This window comes from Bidens hawaiensis, unplaced genomic scaffold (assembly GCF_021521415.1).
Source record: "Bidens hawaiensis isolate Kalapana, Puna unplaced genomic scaffold, B.hawaiensis_p1.1 tig00007984_1, whole genome shotgun sequence".
Taxonomy (NCBI): domain Eukaryota; kingdom Viridiplantae; phylum Streptophyta; class Magnoliopsida; order Asterales; family Asteraceae; genus Bidens; species Bidens hawaiensis.
Window position 1 is genome coordinate 409,582 of NW_027491558.1, and position 17,818 is coordinate 427,399.

General features: G+C 40.9%; 3 protein-coding genes across 3 annotated transcripts; 2 read left to right on the top strand and 1 right to left on the bottom strand.

Annotated features, from left to right (window-relative positions):
• Positions 1-1,563: 1,563 nt before the first annotated feature.
• Positions 1,564-4,643, bottom strand: LOC143636552 (serine/threonine-protein kinase PBS1-like). The gene is made up of 5 exons (XM_077104118.1): positions 4,520-4,643; positions 3,859-4,079; positions 3,592-3,781; positions 2,234-2,625; positions 1,564-2,154 (listed from the first exon to the last, which is right to left on the bottom strand). Exons 1-5 carry the CDS (start codon positions 4,641-4,643, stop codon positions 1,768-1,770), a joined length of 1,314 nt encoding a protein of 437 aa, XP_076960233.1. The 3' UTR covers positions 1,564-1,767.
• A 4,186-nt stretch (positions 4,644-8,829) lies between these two features.
• Positions 8,830-9,942, top strand: LOC143636502 (exocyst complex component EXO70C1-like). Its single transcript, XM_077104079.1, has one exon. The coding sequence runs from the start codon at positions 8,830-8,832 to the stop codon at positions 9,940-9,942; it is 1,113 nt and encodes a 370-aa protein (XP_076960194.1).
• Positions 9,943-9,971: 29 nt separating this feature from the next.
• Positions 9,972-10,721, top strand: LOC143636504 (exocyst complex component EXO70C1-like). Its single transcript, XM_077104080.1, has one exon. The coding sequence runs from the start codon at positions 9,972-9,974 to the stop codon at positions 10,719-10,721; it is 750 nt and encodes a 249-aa protein (XP_076960195.1).
• The last annotated feature ends 7,097 nt before the right edge of the window (positions 10,722-17,818 follow it).

A 17,818-nucleotide genomic window follows, 5' to 3' on the forward strand; every position in this document is an offset into this window, starting at 1 on the left:
TTGAGTAACCGGGGTAGTGTTCGTAAAATTTGTGTAGTCGTCGGTGTTCCTCCCAGTAGCTGGGGTTGTGATTACCGGGGTTTCTTGGTCACTCGCTGGCCTCGGGACCGGAGTAACGTTAACCATCTTCCAGAAGTTTTGAAAAAACTGAAAAGAATAAGTTCTAGCTTTTATGCACGGATGACGCCAATGAAGAAACACTAATCGACTCCGGCAGATTACGGATAATCTGGGGGGTTAAATAGATGTTTCCCACGAGGGTTAGGTCCGGCAAGATGGTTATTCTTCTGATGACCTGCAAAACAGACACCGTGAGCTCGTCACTGAGAAGGGGGGGGGGTACCTCCTTGTGACCACCCTCCGGCGTGAGAATCAGACTAGATTGCTCTTGAATATAAGTGTATATTAAGAGAAATAGCTAGAGAGAAGATGATGATACCGTTCCAAGGTGTTGGAGTATTTATAGCCGAAGGTAGGTGTCCAAGAAGGTACAGCCGGCTGTATTATATTCCTTTTCTACCAACTGTGGGCTACGCACGTGCCTTGCTGGTGGTTGGTGGGTAGGTAGCGGCTGATAGTGACATGGCCGGCTGTGTACTATTCCTTTTCCACCAACTGCAGGCTATGCACGTGCCACGACAAGGGTTGGTGAGTAGGCAGCAGCTGATAGTGACATTAAGTACTAGAGCGTGCTGCTCGTCGTATTGTTGTCAGTGAGCTGTCGCAGCTTTGGTCAGATCTTTTGTCCATACCTTGGCAGGTATAGTACAAAAGGTCTTCCAGTAGCGTACGAACTGGCTCATTTGACCGGGACTTGAATTGAATAAAAAAGATTTACCTTTATGGCATTCATTTAGACCACAAGTGCCATTAATAATAATAATAATAATAATAATAATATTATTATTATTATAATTATCTTAAGGAGTAAGTCTTTCCAATAATAAAAATAAAAATTGGGGTCATATAAAGGAATGAAGGCGGAGTTAAAAACGAAGGCCTAATTGGATTTGTGTATTTCCGAGTTGGATATCAGATCAGGTACGCTAATAATTCAATCTCCCTCCCAATCTGAATCTGAATTATTAGATTAGATTAGATTGAAAGCACGTATGAATGAAATCTTGTTAGTTTTGTCAAATAAATAATAACCTAAAACCCTTGTTCGTATATGTATCTGCTTGCTTGCTAGTTATTATGTATGTATGTATGTATTGATTATTAAAATCTTCATAACTTAGGGTGTGAATTTTGACTCTTGAAATATCTGCAGAAAGAAAAGGATTCTGAGTGATGGTGAGAATAAGCCTCCCCCCAACCCAACATCACAAGCTCGCCTTGAGAAATTCATTGTTATGAATGCGCAAATATATAGTTACATTATATACATATAAACATAAAACGAGCTCATTTAAATTATATTTATATAGTTTATTTTTTATTGAAAAATAATAATAAATCATTTACAAACCTGTTTATAGAAAAATGAGATGGAAATTAGAATGAAGTCATTTAAATCCCTAGGAATGAATTCAACCAAATCTCATAATTCCAATTTCTAAAAATATCATATATATATAAATTCTAAAACCCCATTCAATCAATATATATATATATATATATATATGTTGCACAAGAAAAAGGAAAATCAACAATAAAATTCATCCCTCTTCTCAATCTGTCATCAAAATATACAATACCACTGCAGCATAAAAGTTGCTTTCAACTTTCACATCTCACCCGAAAAACGCCTTCAATTTTCCAACACTACCCGGACTGTCTTCGTTTTTCGACCCACATTTTCGCTTCTGCAACAGCCCTCTCTCGTTCAAGCATCTTTACCGTTTCTTTAGGCGAATCCGACCCTTCCAAATCCCATCTGCTACATCCCCCTTCATCGTTCTTCGACACCCGCCAGTTTTTCGGTCTCATCGTATTATGAGCCGGAGCTGTCGTGGGGTCATACCCCTGGTTTGCTAGATATGACAATGCAGTCACCACGTCAGCAATCAGAGGCCGTGCTGCAGCCTGTTCTTGAATGCACATGGATGCCACTGCAAGCGCTTGGTACAGCCCCCGCATCGGGTACCGACCTTCTAGCCGCGGGTCCACCAATGATGTGAACTTCCTTCTGTCGTTAAACAGAGGTCGCGCCTGAAATCACATAAACATTCATAAAAAATAAAAAACAAAAAACATGCTAATGTCTTAAAGAAACATAATTTTTAATTACCCATGTCACAAGATTCTGTTGTCCGTGCGGTTGAGTGCTATCTATCGCTTTTCTACCAGTAATAAGCTCTAAAAACACAACACCAAAACTATAGACGTCGGACTTGACCGTTAGTTGACCAGTCATTGCATACTCAGGAGCACAGTAACCGTATGTACCCATGACCCGTGTGGAGACATGCGATTTGTCTCCAGTGGGGCCCAGTTTCGCGAGCCCAAAGTCAGACAACTTTGGTTGAAACCCCTCGTCCAGTAAAATGTTTGATGATTTGAAGTCTCGGTAAATGACAGGCGGGTTAGCTTTGTCATGAAGAAACTCTAACCCTTTGGCTGCACCCGCCGCTATCTTCATTCTCGTGTTCCAATCTAACGGTTCTCTGTCAGGTGGAATATCTGCAAACAGTGTATTAAGTGTCAACCTGTAAAGTGTAAACTGCATGAACTCGCAATGAAATTTACACTTTCTCTATCTTTTAGAATATATAATTTAGACTAGGCGCAAAGTAGAAACCGGCTTACAACTTATTACTGATTTTAGCATTGAGCCATATGCTAAATGATTTACTTGTAACTGCTGATGTGGCACTGGTTGAAGCCATACCAGACGTCAAATATGTACAAAAAAAGGTAGGGGCGTGCGTGGTGAGGTTGGGTGCAGTTTTGGGCTAAAACCAAACCAAAAACTGAAACTTTGGTTTTTGGATTTTTGAAACCGTTTGGTTTCTGTTTTTTCAGTTTCGGTTTTTGTTTTGGTTTTGGTTTTTGCCATTTGAAATTTTATGCCGAAAAAAAAGAGCAAAAATAATGAATTTAGGCATAAATAATTTTGTTGATTATTAACTGACTATTATACATTTGGCAAAAAAATATTTGAGTTACATATTTATTATTCTTGTAAATTACTTAATATAAAAAATAAAAAACTAGAAATTCGGTTCGGTTTTTTTCGGTTTTTATTACATGCAAAACCAAACTCAACCATAAGTTCGATTTTTACAAAAACATAAAACCAAACCGTCGGTTCTTGTTTCGGATCGGTTTTTTTGGTTTTTCCGGTTCCGGATCGGTTTTTTGGGTTTCTTGCACACCCCTAAAAAAAGGTAGTCATGTGGAACTAATAATAATAAAACTATATACAATATAAAAAAAATTATCTTTTTTGTAAAACCTTTAGTTAAGAATAATTGCTAGATGCCACATGGAATATACTATACATTATTACGAGTCACACATGAGATTCTACAATCAGTATAACTTGGTTGCTAAACTGGTAATAATAAAGTGTAAGTCGGTTTCTATTTAAGCATAATTTCAAGTTGGTTAATATAATCAGAAAAAAGAAAGCACAAAACTTGTTACCATGAAGGTGATCTTCCAACGAACCCAAGGCCATAAACTCATAGACAAGAAGTCTTTGGTCACCATCCGCACAATAACCAATCAAATTCACCAAGTTCGGATGATGCAAAAGGCTGAGCATAAGAACTTCAACCAGAAATTCCCGGTTACCTTGAAGCCCATTTCTATCCAATTGCTTAACCGCTACAACCTATACATTAGCTAAACATATATAAAATTCACACTGATCACATCTTTAAAAGACTCATAAAAAGCACAATAACTTACCTGGCCGCTACTCTGGAGACGCCCTCTATATACACAACCGAAACCACCCTCCCCTAAGAAGCAATCAGACCGAAAATTATTCGTCGCAGCCGCAAGTTCCTGAAACGTGAACGTTTGCGCCGTGATTTGACCATCTGGCAGCCCGAGCCCCTGCCCCGGCTCGGATGACTCCCTCCTTAAGCTAACATTCGCATTATTTCTAGATTTCATTCTATCAACTCCTGCCATAACAAATCACATATCAGTCCCTTGGTAAAATATCGGTACCGACAATACCGGCGATGCTGACTAATATTTGACCGATATATCAGTGTTTTTAAGTCTTAATTATCAATTTTTAGTGTTAATGGTAGGAACTCGAGTATACTGAATTATTAGTGTTATATATATTAATCTTACAATTTGCAATCTCCCTTAAGATATCTCAAAATTGATTACAGGGTTTTACACGATATTAAAATAACCGATAATCCCAGATATTTTTCCTATAGCAACTCACTGTAACAACTAACAGCCAATAATGATAATCATAATTTCAAAAGTAACATCACAATCATTCAGTTATAATACTTCTAAATCATGGGTCCAGATTCAAAATTCAGAAACAAATCTATATACATAAACAGATCAGATCAGATCGGCTGAAATAAAATAAAAATACCAGAAGATAATCTAGAGATATTGGAAGTGGGAGCAGAAGGATGAAGCTGATGGTGATCAGAGGAGACTTTTTGATGATTAAATTTCTCTTCTTCTTTAGAATCAAAGCAAGGGAAACAACCCATGGATCAAAGACGGATACGGATAATAATATAAGAGAAGATGGTGATGGAGGAATTGATGAAAGATTGGATAGATTCGATGAAGAAGAACAGGGTACGAAGGTTAAGGTAGGGACAAATCAAGAGATAAAAAAGATTGATTTGTTTAGGACTAAAACTGATAGATAGATAGATAAGATAGATAGATACATGTTGGATAGATAGAAAGCGTGTGTTTGTGTTTACAGCTTACAAAGAAAGCCGGCTTTGTTGGTCTTTTTCTACCTTTTTTAAGTCTTTTTATTTTGTTTATAAGCCTTTCATATTCACTAGTGAAGAAAAAAAAACCTTAAATAATAAAAAGCCTTTTATTTTATAAGTCTCTCCCAAGTCCCTGACTGAAGCACCGTCTCGTCGTTTGAAGCATTGTTTCGAAGTAAATTTTGCATCAAACGGCTCGTGTTATCTTTCCGATCAAAAGCCTTAAAACTTCAGTTTGAAATTTTAGAAAAGGTTAACGAGGTTAAGCTTTTTTTAACGGGGGCCAAATGAGAAAAAATAGGGCGAAATGTGGGACTGATGGCGAGAATTTTTTAAGGTATGACTATTATCGAACAACTGAAAAAATGTGAGATTATTTCAACATTGTGAATTTCTATAAATTGTAATAAGCAAATTGAGATTGTTAAAATTAATTTCCCTAAATAATATAATCTTTTATTTTAAAGAGATAATATTGAGTTATTGTTTTTTATAATAATGCTTTTGTAATTTTCTGCTTTAAGTGTGATCCACGATATCGTGTGAACGTTTTGCTATTTTTCTCTTTCATATTAAATTATTAGTTTGTTACGAAAAATTGCTTTATGTGGTACTCTTAGTTGTCAACATAAAACTCGTTTGAAAAAACGTGTCATGGTACACCTTTAGCTCGTATGAATTATAAATGGTTGTTCAAGATGAAATACAAAACATATAAGTTACCCAAAAGTGGACTTAACGCAGAAACCCTGTAAACATAATTTTAGGCTCAAACCTACCTATGTCAAAAAAGCTCATTAAGGTTAGTTGCCCACTTTTTATGAAAGAGTCTATATCGTCTTCTCTAATGAAATCCACTTGGAAAATCAATAACTTTCACATCAAAGGGTTTTGTGGAGCTTCTCCTCTGGGTAACTTTTTAATGATAAATCTTCATTATGACTAAAAGCCCTAAAATATAGTTTATAATTCGGAAAAAACTTAACTCCGTTAATTTTTTTTAACAGGGGTCAAATGAAAACAATTAATGTAAAAGATTAATTGGTAGTAGCTATTTTTAGAAGTTAGATTATTATTAGTCAATTATAAATAGATGAGATTATTAAAATCCAATTTTGTCATTAAAATTCATGATTGTTACCCTTTGGTATAAGATTAGTTTTTATCAAACCATTTATTATCTATAAAAAGTATTCCTATTAATTAATGATTATTATTTGTTATCTATAAAAAATATTCCTACAAATTAATGGCTTTGGTTATTTATATAAACAATTTAATACCATATAGGGATTATTAATAGATGGATACATTGTTCGTTTCTAATTTGAATATTTATGATCATTAATTTTTATAACAAAGACCATATAAAGAGTTAGTCGAAAAAATTGTGTAATTTAAAAGTAAAGTCAGGGCCACTCATATAGAATGATGGAGACATGTTGTAATGTAGCCTATCATGCACATTTGTAATTAAATTAAATTCAGAACCAAGATGTGTAATCCAAATTGGGAGTATTCGAGTCCTCCTTTATCTTTCATTTCTTAGTATTTTGTATCTTGTAATGATAACTATTAGGGGTGTGTTTGGTATATGATAATGAAATAAGCGATAGAATAAAATTGATAAATTAATAAAAAAGATTGCTATTATTTTCTTATGTTGTTTGATAATCATTTAAGAATTGAATGTATCATTACTTGTTTGATAGACAAGAAGAGACGAATGAATTAAATAAAATTGGTGGTCACTATCGTTGGTGGTGGTGGTTGTGGAGTTTTTTACATAACTAATACCGTTTAAGAAATTCTTTTCACAACTAAGCATAGGTTTGAAAAATTTTCAAAATTAATGCAATCTCCATTAGTAATGGCAACTTGAAGAAACCCTATAAGGCTAGTCAGGGAATGTAAGACTTACTTTATTGGGAATGCATAAGTTGTCATTACCAATGACAACTTCTGACAGGTTGCCATTACTAATGGCAACTTCTGTCATGTTTTTGTCAAGTTGCCATTACTAATGGCAACTTCTGATATCACTTTTTTACTTTAATTCACGGGTGTTTTTGTTTGGAGTCATACTCAATAAAGTTGAAACTAATGTCATATGAATGCATTTGTACCAATAAAGTAGGTAAGGTGTGTGGTTGGGGGGGGGGACCAATTTTCTAAATGCAATGTGAGCATGGTTATTGACTATGCTCAACGAAGTGAATTTTGAGTTACTCGAGTTAATTGAAAAGTACTGATTTTCATGTTTGTTTATAGTTTTGACTTAAATAAAATAAAATAAAAACAAAGCAAGTTTCAAAATTAATTCTCATTAACACCTTTTAAAAATAATGGTCTCCCCTCAATCTACTTATATTATATTAGAAGGTTAAAAATTACATGCATGCATCTTTAGCTACTGACATTCATCTTATTTATTGTTCCAAACAAACACCCGTGAATTAAAGCAAAGAAGTGATATCAGAAGTTGCCATTGGTAACGGCAACCTGTCAGAAGTTGCCATGGGTAATGACAACTTTTCAGAAGTTGCCATTAGTAATGGCAACTTGACAAAAACATGGCAGAAGTTGCCATTAGTAATGACAACCTGTCAGAAGTTGCCATTGGTAATGACAACTTATGCATTCCCAATAAAGTAAGTCTTATATTCCCTGACTAACCCTATATGGTTTCTTCAAGTTGCCATTACTAACAGAGATTGCATTAATTTTGAAAATTTTTCAAACCCATGCTTAGTTGTGAAAAGAATTTCTTAAACGGTATTAGTTATGTAAAAAACTCGTGGTTGTGGCGATAGTGGTGAGTGGTTGGCGGTGGCGATGGGTGTTGTCGGTCATGGTGGTGGTTGTGGTTGTGGGTTGTAATGGTGGTGGGCTGTTGTCAGTGATGATGGGTGCCGGTGGTGGTGGGCTGCTGTCGGTGATGATGGGTGGTGGTGGTGGTCACGATGCTGGTGATGGTGGGTGGCGATGAACGGTGATGGTGGTTGGTAGTGGCAGGTGGCATGGTGGGCGGCGGTGGTGGTTGGTAGTAGTCGCGGTGGTGAGGGCGATGTTGGTGGCGGTCTGTGGTGGTTGGCGACGGTGGTAGGTGGTGGTGGTGGCGGTGACGGGGGTGGTGGTCTACGTTGGAATGAACAAGGTAATAGATGAGTCAATTTCAATAACCAACCAAACATACTTTTGTTCATTACTTTACAATAGTCTATTCAATTCCGTCACTCACTTCTGCACACAAAACACTACATTGGTATGTTTCTTGCAAGTTTTCTATAAATGATATTGTCTACCTTCCAAAAAAATGCTACATTATAATGAATTCGTTTCGAAACCGATATTGTCTACCTTCCAAAAAAATGCTACATTATACAGTGAGATGCCCCAATGAATTCGTTTCGAAACCAAAATGCATTGCAATATTTTGTGGCTTATAATATAGCTCTAGTGAGTAACTAAACTATTATGTAAGATATCCTTTAAAGAACAAGTCCCATGACAAGTTACAAAGGCTACGTTTATGTGGCCACTTTTTAACTTTAACTTGTTAAAAATTTATTCCTTGTAAAGATCTTGCAAATTAAAAAAATACATACAAAAAACTTAAATAAAACATAAACGTACAAACACAAAGATTTATAAGGGTTAAGTTACATATTAGCCAATCCAAATTACTTCAACATCTTAGTATGAATCAAGTTTAATTACTTATCATGGAATTGTGCATATTAAAAAAACTTAAACCATCGACTTTTCTCTTATTAAACAAATCTAAATAGCTATTTTTAAACAAACCAATTTCATCTAAACACAAAATATATATAATCAACCCAAAACATGCATGCAAAAGGAGGGGTGGTGGAACAAACAATATTGAGATACCCTCCATAATATTAGGGTATAATCAACCCCTTCCTCCTCCCATTTTTCTTCATCAATGGAGAGACACAATGCCAAATCCGGCAGCTTCATCGGCCGACACCGCTGGCGATCCAACCTCGAAAGCCCCCGCTCATCCTTCTCCAACCGCGCACCCAATAAATCCTCGGTCCTCCCCGAACCACATCTTTCCGAATCCAGCGACGACCAAAACGACCCCATTAAGCCATTACCCAACGTCGATCATGACCAAATATTCGCCGAGCTTGATGCTTTTACCGAACAAGTTTCAAAAACCGACGAAAAAACCACCCCGCCTGACCTCCCGGACGTCATGGAAACCTTCTCACTGATCATTAAATCCAAGACAAGAAAACCATCTCCTCACGAGGACATGTTTTTATTTGACTCTGTCCAGCGGTTATCAAAACTGAAAACCGCTTTAGCAGAGTTTTCCGACACGTCATCACATGACAAAGTTGGAAAACTTGTGCATAGAGTCATGGCTTTCATGGGAGAAGAACTTCGCGTTCTTCTTGTGGATTCAAATGCTTCATCCGAACCGAAACTGAAAGTCATTTCTTCGAAGCATTTTTCCTTCAAAACCGAGCGTTGTCCGTTACCCGAACCGAGCAAAGAACAAGATTATCCCGGCTTCACAGAGGAAAACATCAACAAAATGAACAAACTCGTCAACACCATGATATCATCAGGCTACAAAAACGAGTGCTCAAACGTTTACAGCATCGCGAGAGGCAACGCCTTGTACGAGCAACTCAGACGGCTCGATTTCGAAAAGCTGAATGCCGAAGAAGTCCAGAAGCTAAACTGGGACTGGCTCGAAGCAGACATCTCACGATGGATCCGAATCATCAAGCATTTTTCGCATTTTCTAATTCCGGCCGAACGAAAGCTAGGCGAAGCCGTTTTCGCTCACCACTTGTCGGTTTTCAGAGGCGTATCCGTAAGCCTTATTCGCAGCCTTGTAACCTCGCTGCTTGATTACGCAGCGACGGTCGCAATGATGAAGCGTTCAGCCGAGAGATTATTCAAGTTCCTTGATATGTATGAGTCGCTTCAAGGTCTTAAAGAAGCAATGAAGGATTCAAGCGCGAGTGAAACCAAAGACGAACAGCCGTACAACGATTTGAACGTGGAATATCATCAGTAGCCGAACGAATAGGCGAGCGGGTCGTAAACATGTTCTGTGACCTCGAGAAATCAATCCGGCAGGACGCTGCGAAGACACCCGTACCCGGAGGAGCCGTGCATCCGCTCACACGTTACGTGTTAAACTACTTAAAATATGCATGTGACTATGGGAACACATTAGACCAAATCTTTCAACAAAACTCGAAAGTTAACCAGCCGACGAGTTCTTCATCTTCGTTTGAGGACGTGGACATGGAGAAGACGCCGCTGGCGGCGCAAATAGCGTCGGTTATGAGCCTTCTAGACGGGAACCTAGCGGTTAAGTCGACATTGTACAAAGACCCATCGTTACGTGACATATTCCTAATGAACAATGGAAGGTACATTTTACAAAAGGTGAAAGGATCAAATGAGATTAAGAAACTCATGGGGGATAATTGGTGTCGGCGGCGGTCGTCGGAGGTTCTGCAATACCATAAGAGCTACCAAAGGGAAACATGGGGAAGGCTATTGCAATGCATCACACAAGAAGGGATACAAGTAAATGGCAAAGTGAATAAAAAGGTGTTGAAAGAGAAGTTTAAAAACTTTAACACAATGTTTGACGAGATACACAAGACACAAAGCCCTTGGGTGGTGAGTGAGGAGCAGTTGCAGTCGGAGCTCAGGGCGTCGATATCCGCAGTGGTGATTCCGGCTTATAGGTCGTTTGTAGGGAGATATAAGCAGCATTTTGTGGCAGGGAAAAATATGGACAAGTATATAAAGTATCAACCTGAAGATATTGAGGCATTGTGAAGAGGTAGGTCCCAGCAGAGCCCAGTTGAACCCGCAAGACTCACCTCAAAGAGGGACGTCTGCGCAGTTGGACCCGTAAGACTCACCTTCAAGAAGGACGTCTGCGCAAAGACTAAACTCGCAACTCACCTTGAAGAGGGACGTCTGCGCAAAAACCAACTGGATCCGCAGGACCCACCATGCTCAGAGACGTGACGTCCTTACGCGCAGTACGCAAGCTGTTCCCGCAGGAAAAGCCTCCCAATGGTCGACGTACTCCGCCTGTTCCCGCAGCAACGGATACTAGCCATCAGGGAAGGCTACCCGCGCAGCAAGGCTACATGCACAAGGCACTAACTCTTAAATAATTCAGTAATGTCACCTGAAGAAGGAGTGAGCAAGCCGGGAATACTCCCGCACAAAGCCGGGAAAACTCCCGCCCAAATGAGCCAGTCCGTACGCTACTGGAGGACCTTTTGTACTGTACATGCCAAGGTATAGTACAAAAGATCTGACCAAAGCAGTGACAGCTCGCTGACAACAGTACGACGAGCAATACGCTCTACTACTTTATGTCACTATCAGCCGCTGCCTACTCACCAACCCCTGTCGGGGCACGTCCATAGCCTGCAGTTGGTGGAAAAGGAACAGTACACAGCCGGCCTGGTCACTATCAGCCGCTGCCTACCCACCAACCATCAGCATGGCACGTGCGTAGCCCACAGTTGGTAGAACAGGAATACTATTCAGGTGGCTGTACCTGCTTGGAAACCTACCTTCGGCTATAAATACTCCAACACCTTGGAACGGTATCATTATCTTATATCTCCATATATTGTCTGATATCTGCTTTAGACATTTCTCTTAATATACACTTATATTCAAGAGCAATCTAGTCTGATTCTCACGCCGGAGGGTGGTCACAAGGAGGTACCCCCCCCCTTCTCAGTGACGAGCTCACAGTGTCTGTTTTGCAGGTCATCGGAAGAATAACCATCTTGCCGGATACAACCCTCGTGGAAAACATCTACTTAACCCCCAGATTATCCGTAATCTGCCCGGGGTCGATTAGTGTTTCTTCATTAGCGTCATCCGTGCATAAAAGCTAGAACTTATTCTTTCAGTTTTTTCAAACTTCTGGAAAGATGGTTAACGTTACTCCGGTCCCAAGGCCAGCGAGTGACCAAGAAACCCCGGTAACCACAACCCCTGCTACTGGGAGGAACACCGGCGAATACACAAATTTTACGAACACTACCCCGGTTACTCAAGCCGGGGCAAGTGCAGTAAATTTTACGAACACTACCCCGGTTACCCAAGCTGGGGCAAGTGCAGTAAACAATCATCCCCTGGGATTCATTAATACCCAGGTGGAAAGACAACGGACGAGGCTCCCCCGCCAAACACTTGATCAAGTTAAAGCGTGGGCGGAAGCACTACAAAGGGAATTCCAAGCTGAGTTGGATGAACGCTTACGTTCACTCCAACAGGCTGACGGATTCGGTAGTCGACAACAGCTCAACATGAGCAATGAGTGCGAGTACTGGGATGATCAGGAGGAATTCGACAGCGACGCAAACCCTCGCCATAGGGCGAAAGGGAAGCGTAAGGTAACGGACTTCCAACCGAGAAGGAATTTTGGAGAAACTTTCAAACCAAAAAACGCGGGTAGAAACCCACGTGACTTCTCCAAAGCCTTTAGACCAACTGTTGCAAATGCGGGAACGTCCAAGTTTGCAAGGGACATTGCGGAAGCAATCGCCCCGAAGAGTGCCAAGCAGATGCCCAACATCGGCACTTTTGATGGTATATCCGACCCAGACGATCATTTGAACAGATTCATAGCGGGGGCAACCGTCAGCAACTGGACGGAACCCACGTGGTGTTATATGTTCCAGATGACGTTGGTTGGAGCGGCTAGAGCGTGGTTTGACCGTCTACCGGTCCACCACATCTACGATTGGGCAGACTTCCAACAGAAGTTCAGCCAACACTTCAGTCAACAAAGAAAGTACACTGAAGAGCAATGGACGATCCTCAACTGCATCCGAGAGGAAGATGAATCTTTGCTAGACTTCATCACTCGCTTCAACTCAAAGAAGCTGAGTCTGGGCGCTATTAGCGAAAATCTTGTTCGCGCTGCTTTCATCCAGGGCGCGAAAGATCCAGAGCTCATCCGCACTTTAACGGGTAAAGACGGCATGCCATCCACATGGGATGCCATCATGACAGCAGCTAAACGCTTCGCGGAAACGGAAAAGCAACTGGGTAGAGATCTTCCCCAAAGCACAAACCTCTACACCCAGAAAACAAGAGAAAAGAACGTCCTTACCGCCCGACTAAACAAAAAGAGGAAGCTAGGTATTTGGCGGTCAAGGGTAAACTTCGACACCTCATCCGGCTCGCACCCTCGGTTAGGCGGAAAGGACAACATGCAGTCGTCGAACCGGAACTCCAGATGGACGCCACTCACCAAAAGCGTCACCGAGATATTTGCCACTGAAAGGCTCCCATGGCCAAAGGCTCCAATTATCCGACAGCGTCCAAACGCTGATCAAAGCAAATTCTGTGACTTCCACAGGACAAAAGGCCACACCACCGACGAATGCATAGACTTGAAGGATATCATCGAGACATTCGTCAGAGAAGGAGAACTCGCACACCTCGTGGCGTAAAGGATGCTGAGCAGGCCAACGCGTGTAGAACCCCAGTTGGGAAAAACACGAAACTGCAGCTTCAATGTTGGAGACTACATACTGCGTAAACAACGAGATTCCGAACCAAGTGCATATCGGCTCGAAAGGCTCGATGACACTCCCATCCCAAGAACATGGAAGGGAGCTCAATTACACAGGTTGCATGTAGATCAATTCCAAACTTGTAAAGAAAAGGCCCAGAGCCACTTCTAATGGAAATGATTCTCCTTATCACATTGACGCTGATGGTCGTACATTTATACTTATGAACTTTCCACACTGATGTGCCGGTATTCACCGCATAAATAAGTGGAGACGTCGTTGCGTGTGGAAAGCGGCAAAACCCGCATAAACACAAAAAACGGCAAAAATTTCAAACAGATGACAACCTTCACGCAGGTCAGTTATAGGTAAAGTTTGGTCATCCCACTAAATGAAAGTGCCGGTCCTATCCGCATAATCATGATAGAGGAAACTGAACGTTAACCTATTGAAAACCGCGCGTCGAACGGTTAACTTATTCAAAACACTGATATGCCGGTTTTCACCGCATAAATAAGTGGAGACGTCGTTGCGTGTGGACGGCGGCAAAACCCGCATAAACACAAAAAACGGCAAACCTTCACGCAGGTCAGTTATAGGTAAAGTTTGGCTATCCCACTAAATGAAAGTGCCGGTCCTATCCACACAATCATGATAGAGGAAACTGAACTTTAACCTATTGACAGCCGCGCGTCGAACGGTTAACTTATTCAATACTGATGCCGGTATTCACCGCATAAATAAGTGGAGACGTCGTTGCGTGTGGACTGTGACATCTGCCCTGATCCGACCCGACCCAGGTACCCGTTTCTCTGATCCGATCTCTTTCTTTTATGATTTAATATTTATTTATACTTATATTTTACTTTTAATAATAATAATATATTTTCCTTCCCGCCTCTTCCTCTCTTTCTTTCCGCCGTCCCGTCCCTCTCCTTCTCTCTTTCCGCCTTCTTTTCCCTCTTGTCGCCGTCCCGCCCTTACGCCTTGTTTCCCTCTTTTTCTTCTAACTCTTTGCTTGTCCTTTGTTCCTTCCCGCCTAAGGTTGTCTGCGCAGCTCTACGCGCCAGACCCCTTACAAGGAATCCTGCGTGAAGACCACCTGTTTCAGCGATACGCGAGATGAACTCTTCTCGCTGCACGCTAAGAATTGTAATTCCTCTCGCAGCACGCTAAGAACGGTAGTTCTTCCCGCGACGCGCTAAGGGTTTGTAATTCTTCTCGCAGCGCGCTAAGAACGGGAGTTCTTCCCGCGACGCGCTAAGGATTTGTAGTTCTTCTCGCAGCGCGCTAAGAATCGTAGTTCATCCCTCGACGCGCGAAGAATTATAGTTCTTCCCGCGGCGCGCTAGGAATTTTAGTTCCTCCCGCGGCGCGCTAAGAAATGTGACTCTTTCCGCGGCGCGCTTAGAAATGGTAGTTCTTTCCGCGACGCGTTAAGGTTAGTTCTGTCTGCCTTCGCGCTCGCGCTCTCTTGACCTTCTGTGTCTGCCTTCGCGCCTTAGCCTTCTCGCGCTGAATCCTTCGAGTTTTCTTCTGTTTAAATCTAGCCGTTTGCTTTTGTGTTGTCTTATCTTTTGAGCTGTTGACCTAATCTGCTTTATGTCTGAAAAGTTACTTTCGGCGCAGCATGCGCACCAACCCCATTGGTTGACAGATAAAGTGACTGACATAATCTTTTGAGATCTGCTTTTGCCATGCTTGACCTGTACCTTTATCTACCCGCCCATGCTTTTTTACTGTTCCCTGACAGCTTTATCTTGCCTCTGCAGCTGCCATATCTTTCCATATCTTTTGCTTTTGGAATCTTTTGCTTTTTAAGATTCTTTCCCCTTTTCTAGGGATTATGTCTCCTAGGGTTTTCCTATAAATAATAGTATTATTTTCCTAACACTACACACACAAAACACTTAATCTCTCCTGTCCTCCTCCTTGCTCTCTCTGCCGTCTTCCTCTCTGCCTCCGTCTTCCTCCCTGTTCTGCCCTGTTTTCCGGTAATATATATTATATATAATAACTTACTTATTAATTATGCTAACTTATAATCAAGACTTAAAACCAATCATTAAAACAATAATCTTATTTATAGGTTAACTTGTGCTTGTTTAAAGTTGGTTCTTGCTTCATCTTACACCGCATCGTTTATCATGTGAGTAATCTCGTACCTAATCCCTTTTTGCTTTTAATGTTTTGGGATGTTCATGTGTTCATACAAACTTAGAGTCTTAAACTTGTTTATGAACTTTAGTCGCGCAGTATCCCATGTGTTGAGGACGTAGACTTGGCTGTTTATTTGTATGTGTGGATCATTAACCGTCTTGTCGGTCTATTCCGCAGTTTTCATGGTACCATTAGATGAACACGGGAGAACTATCGTTTATGATTTTCTCTTTTGTTTACACATGCACAGTTAGTCTTGTTTGTGAGCTCAATTGTGAGCACTGGCAGTCTTATGAATCTTAGAGTTGGTCCCGATCAGATTACACCCTTGTTGAAAACCAGACATACACATGTTGCGCGCAGATTTTATTGTTATCTATGCATTGTATTAAACTTGATTTCTCACCAACACGCAAGTGTTTGACGTTTATTTTAACACATGTTCAGGTTTGCAGTAGCTGTTTTGGAGCTTGTGGACACCTAGGAAGTTTTTTTTTTATTTTGGACCTAGATTAAAATGTATCAAGACAAGTTATTGCTGTTTTATTATTATGATTTATAATATATTGATTTATGATGATTTATGTTATCTTATGTCTACTTTGCGCGTGCGCGAATGAACGTATTTATTAAATATTGACACCCAATAGTGTCACGAGTAATGAAACAATATGTGGCGCCCCGATGTATAATCCGCCTTTGGTCGGGGTGTTACAGATTGGTATCAGAGCTCGTTGACTTTAGGATAGGCGGTTAGACGTAACGGCCTAGAATACCTAAGAGTCCCTTCTCGCGCATGAGAGAAATCTCATGTTTGCACGCTTATTGTTAATTACTCGTTATTTATGAATATGCTCGCGCTTGCGCAGTATATGATTTTATGTTTTATTTCGCGATATTTCGATTTTTGTTAAATTTCGATTTTTATTGATTTTACTTACATATTCGTTTGTTGGGTTTGAAAATCCGAAAAGTCATGGTGATACATGAATAGTTGATTTTCAATTTCCATTTACGATTATGTTCTGAGGTTGGAGACTTGAAAAGTCATGGTGATACATGAATTGTCAACCTCCAATACTCATTTTCTTGTATATTTTATATTGAAGATTGAAAAGTCATGGTGATACATGAATCGTCAATCTCCAATACTCGTTTGCTCGTATATTTTAAATTGGGAATTCGGAAAGTCATGGTGATACATGAATTGTCGATTCTTGATTCGAATTTGCTACCTTTATTAAGTCTGCATTTAGGGTCATTTATTTTACTTTAACTTTTGACAGTAACTGACTCTGCGAAACCAAGCTTTATAAAGTTATACTTTGCGATAAAACCAAGATATTAACTAAAATTAAAATTTTTATAGAATGCCTCCGCTATCTCGCCGATTTCAGAGAAGAGAAGCCTCGCGCATGCGTAGACAGCAACGTTCCCAGGAAATGGCCGCCGCGATAGCCCAAGCCTTGAGCCAAAACAATACCAACACCTCTGGTTACAACATTAAGTCCTTTAACGCGGGTAACCCTCCAAAGTTCACAGGTCTTGAAGGAGCCACCGTGATGCTCCAATGGCTTGAGAAAATAGAAAACACTTTCCTCCATACCCAATGCCCCTCAGACAGACGAACCCTATATGCTTCCAGTGTCCTGGAATCCAGAGCGCTTACATGGTGGAATGGAGTAGCTCATGCGCGTGGCACAGAGGCTGCTTCTAGCATGACATGGGAGGAATTCAAGGAAATTCTTACGCGAGAATTCTGCCCTCCCAACGAAGTGAAGCGCCTGGAGGAAGAATTCTGGAACTTGAAGCAATACAGTGGCGAAGCGCGCGAGTACGCGACGCGCTTCCACGAGCTAAGCTTACTGGTCCCTCACCTTGTTACCCCTTCACGCCGAGCAATCGAGAAATTCCTTGGGGGTCTCCCCATGGAAATTCAAGATTCTGTATGGGCCAGAAACCCAGTTACCCTCTCTGACGCCATCGAGTTGGCCGCTGTGCTCAGCGACAACCATGTCAGAGCAGGAACCCTGTTCCTGCGGGGAACTGAGAAGACCAAACTCACCAAGACTGCCCCTGAACCAACAGAAACCAAACCAGAACCCTCAAACCGTAACAACCTCAAGCGCAGGCGCAAGGCCTATGCGCTTACCAACCCGCCCATTGTCCAGCAACCCATTTATCAACCCCCAGTTTACGCGCCTAACCCTCTGTCCGCTT

What these genes read in the sequence shown, in the direction of transcription:
- LOC143636552 (XM_077104118.1), bottom strand. Translation starts at nt 4,643, where the DNA reads ATGGGTTGTTTCCCTTGCTTTGATTCTAAAGAAGAAGAGAAATTTAAT. An exon ending in GTCTCCAGAGTAGCGGCCAG is followed by an intron (nt 3,782 to 3,858) that starts GTAAGTTATTGT and finishes GCTAATGTATAG; the next exon opens with GTTGTAGCGGTTAAGCAATT. An exon ending in GTTGGAAGATCACCTTCATG is followed by an intron (nt 2,626 to 3,591) that starts GTAACAAGTTTT and finishes CACTGTTTGCAG; the next exon opens with ATATTCCACCTGACAGAGAA.
- LOC143636502 (XM_077104079.1), top strand. Translation starts at nt 8,830, where the DNA reads ATGGAGAGACACAATGCCAAATCCGGCAGCTTCATCGGCCGACACCGC.
- LOC143636504 (XM_077104080.1), top strand. Translation starts at nt 9,972, where the DNA reads ATGTTCTGTGACCTCGAGAAATCAATCCGGCAGGACGCTGCGAAGACA.